This window comes from Cervus elaphus, chromosome 25 (assembly GCF_910594005.1).
Source record: "Cervus elaphus chromosome 25, mCerEla1.1, whole genome shotgun sequence".
In the NCBI taxonomy this organism is placed as follows: Eukaryota; Metazoa; Chordata; class Mammalia; order Artiodactyla; family Cervidae; genus Cervus; species Cervus elaphus.
In genome coordinates, this window is record NC_057839.1 from 6308474 (window position 1) to 6314473 (window position 6000).

Below are 6000 nucleotides of genomic sequence, written 5' to 3' on the forward strand. Positions count from 1 at the left end.
TACTTTAGTCTGTTTTCTGTTTCTTTCATGTGTCCTCTAAATTGGGCTTCCTAGGTGGCGCTAGTGGTAAAGAACCCACCTGGCAACACAGGAAACTTAATGAGACATGAGTTCCATCAGGAAGATCCCCTGGGGGAGGGCATGGCAACACAGTCGCGACGGAAGCAACTTAGCATGCATGCATGTGCTCCAAATTATTTTCTTCCTTCTGCTTTTTAATTTCAATTCAATTTCCTAGGTGTTCTGCCTAGATTTTTGAGACAGAGTTTTAGATCACTGGTGTTCAACCATTCTTTTCTATAAGCAGTTATAGATATTATATAAGCAGTTAATTAATATATATATATTATATATAATATAATCAGTTAAAGGGATAAATTTTCCTTGAGTACTGCTTTAGCTGAGTACTGCTTTAGATTTCTAGATTATTGATATCATATTTTCATTATATTTTAAGATTTTTTTTCTCTGACACATGGAATTTGAAATGTGTTAAGATCCAAACATTTGAAGATTTTCTACATCTCATACTTACTCCTTAGAGAATATACAGTAGAAAAATATAAAATAGAGACATACAATAAGAAAATCAGTAAATCCAAAAATTGCCACTTTGAAAAAATTAATTAAATTGATAAATGTTTAACAAGACCAATTTAAACAAAAAAGAGAGAGAATACTCAAATTATCAATATCCAGAATTAAAGGGGTAACATCACCAGAAGGTTTTCAGGCACTAAAAAGTTAACAGTTCAATTTTCCAATGAATTTGATAATATATGAAGCCTACAGACCCCCCACAAAATACAACTTATGAAAACTAGCACAAAAAGAAACAGAAAATTTGAATTGTCCTATGCCTGTTAAAGAAATTGTATCTGTATTTCAAATTTTCCCACAGAGAAAACGTCAGGCTCACATGCCTTCACTGGTAAATTCTTCCAAACACTTAACAGAGAAATGATGCTAATCATACACAAACTCAAGAACACAGAGAAAAAGAGAAAACTTCTCAGTGTGATTCATGAAGCTGTCACAACCCTATTATGGAAACTTGACAAGGCCACTACAGGATACAAAATTTGGGGAGTTAATGTATTCTTTCTGGACACAAGCATGAAAACACAAATCCAGTAATATGTAGAAGGAATAACACATCATGAACAAATAGGGTTTATTACAGGAGTGCTAGAATGGTTTAACCTTCAACAGTTAATCACTGTGATTAATGACACCATAGAATAAAACAGAAAAAAACATGTGATCATCTCTATAAGTACAGAAAAAGCATTTGATAAAATGTACTTCCCCACAGCTTCTTAAGAGAAGCAGTCTTCACTGGCTTACTGAATAACTTGCTTCTTCTGAGTTTCTCTTTAAGGCCAGAGAAGGTGCTGCTTGCTTCCAATTTCTCTTGGCTCAGTAGTTCTTGCACAGGCTTAGCTGCTCCTTGGCCTGTGGGATCTTAGTTCCCTATCAAGGGGTCAAACCCACATACCCTGCATTGCAAGGCAGATTTTTAACCACTGGACCACCAGGGAAGTCCCCCATTCTGGGAGATGTGCTCACCAGTTACAGAGCTTCTCAGGGAGAAGCCTCAGAGAATTCTAACCATCCTCCCTCCTCCCTCCCCAGGATGACAACATCATGAGGTCCCTCCAGCTGTTCCAAAATGTCATGTAACTGTGAACGCAGCCATCCAGCTCTCAGAGACATACTGAACAGCCAACTGAGCACCTTGATCGGCCCTCCTGCTGATTTTAACTGACTCTTGGGACAGAAACACCTTTTACACTTTGGAAGAACTCTCTGTGAAGACGTACTATGGAACCCAGGACCACATGGCTCAGTCTCTGATTGCCAGCTCTTCCTCCTCCCTCTTCTTGAGAGAGACAAGATGAAGTCGGGTTTCTTTCGGAAGCATGCTCCCCTCCTCACACTGCTGCCCTGGGGAAGGCCCCTTTGCTTGAGCTTAACAGTAGTGCACACTTTTCTGCTTGCGTGTCCCAGGCCACTCCTCCAAGTCCAGCAGACCTTGATGTATCTGGAAGCAAGATGACTTGAGCCAAACACGCACCATCCTCTGGCCTCCCAAACCGATGTGCCTGTTTCCCTTTCTCTGGTGGGAAGAATGAGTGTTACACAGCACAGTCAGAATCTACCGTGACTAGGCTGGGAGAGCCAGCTCCTAACGTGTGTAGGGTAGGACTGAACTACGAAGCATGGCATTGTCTGATGACCCTAACCGCCCACGTGCTTTGTTTCCAAAGGCAAGGACAGCAGTGCCCTCTCATATGAGCATCTGCGCGAGTGGCGCAGGTCCCTCCACATGCACAGGAAGGGGGCCAGTGCCCGGTGACCCATGCCTCACTCCATCTCCTGCTGAGTCCAGCACTGCATGACCCTCCCAGAAAGCCCAGGATGCCTGCAAATATCTGTAATTTTATACCATCTTCTAACCAATAAACAGAACTATTTCTTACACTCTTAATCTTCATTTCATCCATGACTACATTAGGCAGAAAAGGTAAGTTGTGAAAAGGGAAGGCTAGTCCATTCCTTTGGCATCCAGTTGTTAGTACTTCCATTGTGCCAGGCACTATGCCAAGCTGAGCATCACCCTCCCCCAGGCAAATATCCGATTCAAATGCAAAGACTGTGACCATAAGCAAATGCAGCTTAAAGATGAGACTCTTCACATTGTCCCTTCCAGCACAACTGCCACTCCCAAGACCCTCTGGTGTAGAAAGTCTGGAACTTCACATGGAGTAGTTGGGGATACAAGTGGGCAGGACCCCCTGCTGAGGGACTGAGCCAGGCATTGATCAAGAGACTCCAGCCTATAAACAGCAAATAATTGCTTATATTGGACACTGGGAGTCTTGGTTTCCTCACTTGACATCGTATTAAAAGACTAGGAGTTAACAGTGGCATTCTTGGAAAGAAAGCAATGTACTGAACCACTATTAGGTGCCAAGGGCTGCACTAGGGGCTTATATACATTACCTTATTTTATGGTAGAATGCTCTGGAAAGTAGAGTCTTCATTTTGCTGGTTTGGACCCTGAAGCTCAGAGAGGTAAGGAACACTGACTAAGGTAGCACAACTCCCTAAAGAGATTAAACTCTTCCCACAGTATCCTAGAGCCTTCCTACTAGGGGATTCTGCCTCACCTCGAGGAACCAAGTGTCCCTCACACAAATCTCATTCATCTCTAGTCAGCTCAGAGAGGCAAAGGCGTTCTTTGAATCCAAATAGCAGATGAGGAAACAGATATAGAAAAGGGGAAGCCTTAGGTATCTGTGGATACCTAAGGTACCTTAGGTATCTGTGCAAGAGCAGGTCACCACACCTCTGCATGTGTGAAACACTCCCAACCTGGTTGCCGTTGTCTGTGGCTTCTCATGGCTAGGGATACAGAGGCCACTGCTCTGCTTCTCTATTTGAGCTTCCTGAGTGCAGCCATGCAGTCATCCAAGGCTGCTGGACATGTGGCTGGCCCCTAACAAGGCATACAGTTAGGCCCAAGCAGAGGATCTCTACTTGTGACCCTCCCCACGCTGGGTGTGCACCTGCACCCTGAGGTTGTACAATGTCTAGGCCACGGTTCTCCACCCTGGCTACACATTCATCATCACCTGGGGAGCTTTGACGAATGCCAGCACCTGGACCCCATCCCTGACCCACTGAAGCAGAATCTCCAAGGGTAGAACCCAGACATCAGAATTCCTTAGAAACTGCCCAGCGATTGTAAAGTGCATACAGAGCTACAGTGAAGAACTGACCATACCCAGTGCTATGAATGAACACAGAGTCTGAACCATCCCACTGGCTACGATCATCGGTTCAGAGCTAGGCTTTGTACATATGCCAGTCCACACAGCATGAATCTCAAGACTTGTGCTAGGAACAGTGGGACTAAGATGTTCTGTCTCCTATCGGACATGAATAAGACACAGTCCCAGGACAGCTTGCAGTGATTTGGGAATTCTGAGAGCTTATCTGATAACCAAAGGGCAAATAAACCAGAATCACAGGAGATAAGCAGAGAGATTTTGTTTTTTTTTTTTAAATAAATAATGTAAAAAGAAACCAGAAATTGATGAGATCATTGAGCTGCTGGATCAAGCTGCACCTGAACCTACACATACCATAGGTATGTGCACTTTCCAGATGCCTTTGTTTAATGCCTATGTTAGTTTAGCCCATCGTTTCTCCCCCAAGGCTACCTATCAGAATCACAGAAATTTTTTGAAGTACCTAATGCCTGAGCCTTATCTCAGGTTCTGAATCAGAATTTCCAGAGGTGGAGCCCTGGGCATCAGTATGTGTTAAAAACTCTGCAGGTGATTCCAGCTGTACACCTAGGGCTAAGAGCCCTTGCTCTAGAAGAATGGAAGGGCTGCTACCCTTCTCCCTGTCCTGGCCAGACCACAAATAAGAAACCCAATTCAGGCCTCAGAACCCAATACTGACAGGAAAATCAGCATCTGGGCATATCAGAGAGAAATCAGAATGGAAGGAAGATTCAAAACTTGTCCTCAGGTGAATAAGCAACAGAAAGGACATTGGCCATCCTGGTGGGTAGGGAGAAAAGGACACCCTGTTGGAGCAATGGCAAGGAAACTGGCCAGCATTTGTCAAAGCTTTTAATAAAGGAACGAGATAAAAATAAACTCTGCAGTTTCCACAGAGGCACAGAAACAAAAAAAGGCCTGGGCTCTTATGAATCCAAGCATCCCTCAGCAACTGAAGTATTAGAGAAACAAGGTTCTCAGCTTGGAACATCCATCCCCTTGGCATCCTGGAGGGATCCTCCTCCTCCTCCTGAATCATCCAACAGATTATCACTATTTGCCAGTCATCACACCTGCTGATGGGGATTCAGCTGTGTACTAGATGCCTTGCCAGACACCCTTGGCACTCACTCTTGCGGACTCAACGGCTGCCGAATGCAAATGCTTGTGACTTTTTGCCTGTGACTCTGACTGTCACGGACAGACTGTGGCCAAGATAGCCCCACTCTGCTTGTGGGCAGGGCAGGCAGGAAGAATCAGGTTGTTAACACTTCCTAGGAGCAGCTCTTAGCCAATGACTAATGCCAAGTTAGCCAATCAATACCCCAGATCCCAATACGAAGAACTCTTACCTTTTCCCAGACTACTTTCTCCACTGGAATTGAGCCCCAATCACCCACAGGAGTAACCTACTCAAAAGTGCACCCCTTATTGACCTCTTTCTCTTTCTGTCTCATTTCCTGCATCCCCCTCCCATTACTTCCTGGAATCACCTCCCAGGCAAACTACTTAATTCCACATCCTTGTCCCAGGACTGGCTTCTGGAGGAACCTAACCTAAAACAAGCAATGAATAGGACAGATACGTGTCCTGTTCTCATGAATCTTATATTCTATTGAAAGCAAACAGACAACAAATAAAATGATTTGGGGTCGTTAAAGTGGTATGAAGAGAACGAAAGTGTAACATGAGAGAAAATGACTGGGGTGGCTGCTCCGGACGGGGTGGAGAGGAAAGGCTCCTTCCAGCTGAACTTGACACAGTCTCAGAGGTTGGGGGGACCATCAGGCATTTTCAGAAAACCTGGGTCTAGGCTTGCTGTGACTTCTTGCTCAGGTTTCTGAGATTCTCTTATTCCAATAAAGAAATCTGATCTGATGTGGAAATAAAAAATCCCATCATGACCAATCCTGTGGTTCTCTAACATCCCATCTCTGAATAAACCCTGAGCAAGGCCAGGAAGGCCCACTGGAGAGGCTGCGGGAGGAAATGTAGGCGGCATGGGGACCGCTGCTCGGTGCCAGGCTCTCCAGGGATGAGACCCCCTGAAACTCACAACTGCCCTGTGAGGCAGGTACTTAGGCACCTGTGCTTCAGATGAAAAAAAGGTGCCCAGAGACAAGGAAGGGCGCACTCACAATAGCTGGAAATGTGCTTAAAAGCCTACCAGCTCCAAAATCCAAGCCCAGCTCCATTTCCTAGA

At 44.8% G+C, this 6000-nt stretch overlaps 1 protein-coding gene across 4 annotated transcripts in view; it reads left to right on the forward strand.

The window, feature by feature from the left end:
* The window catches only part of KCNIP1 (potassium voltage-gated channel interacting protein 1), a 394479-nt gene extending 391988 nt beyond the window's left edge, over positions 1–2491 (forward strand). For all 4 annotated transcript variants that reach the window (XM_043887543.1, XM_043887546.1, XM_043887544.1 and 1 more), the window contains one exon: positions 1636–2491. In XM_043887543.1, the coding sequence (XP_043743478.1) occupies positions 1636–1683 (48 nt within the window). In that variant the 3' untranslated portion in view covers positions 1684–2491. The remainder of the gene's footprint in view (positions 1–1635) is intronic.
* Positions 2492–6000: the final 3509 nt, after the last annotated feature.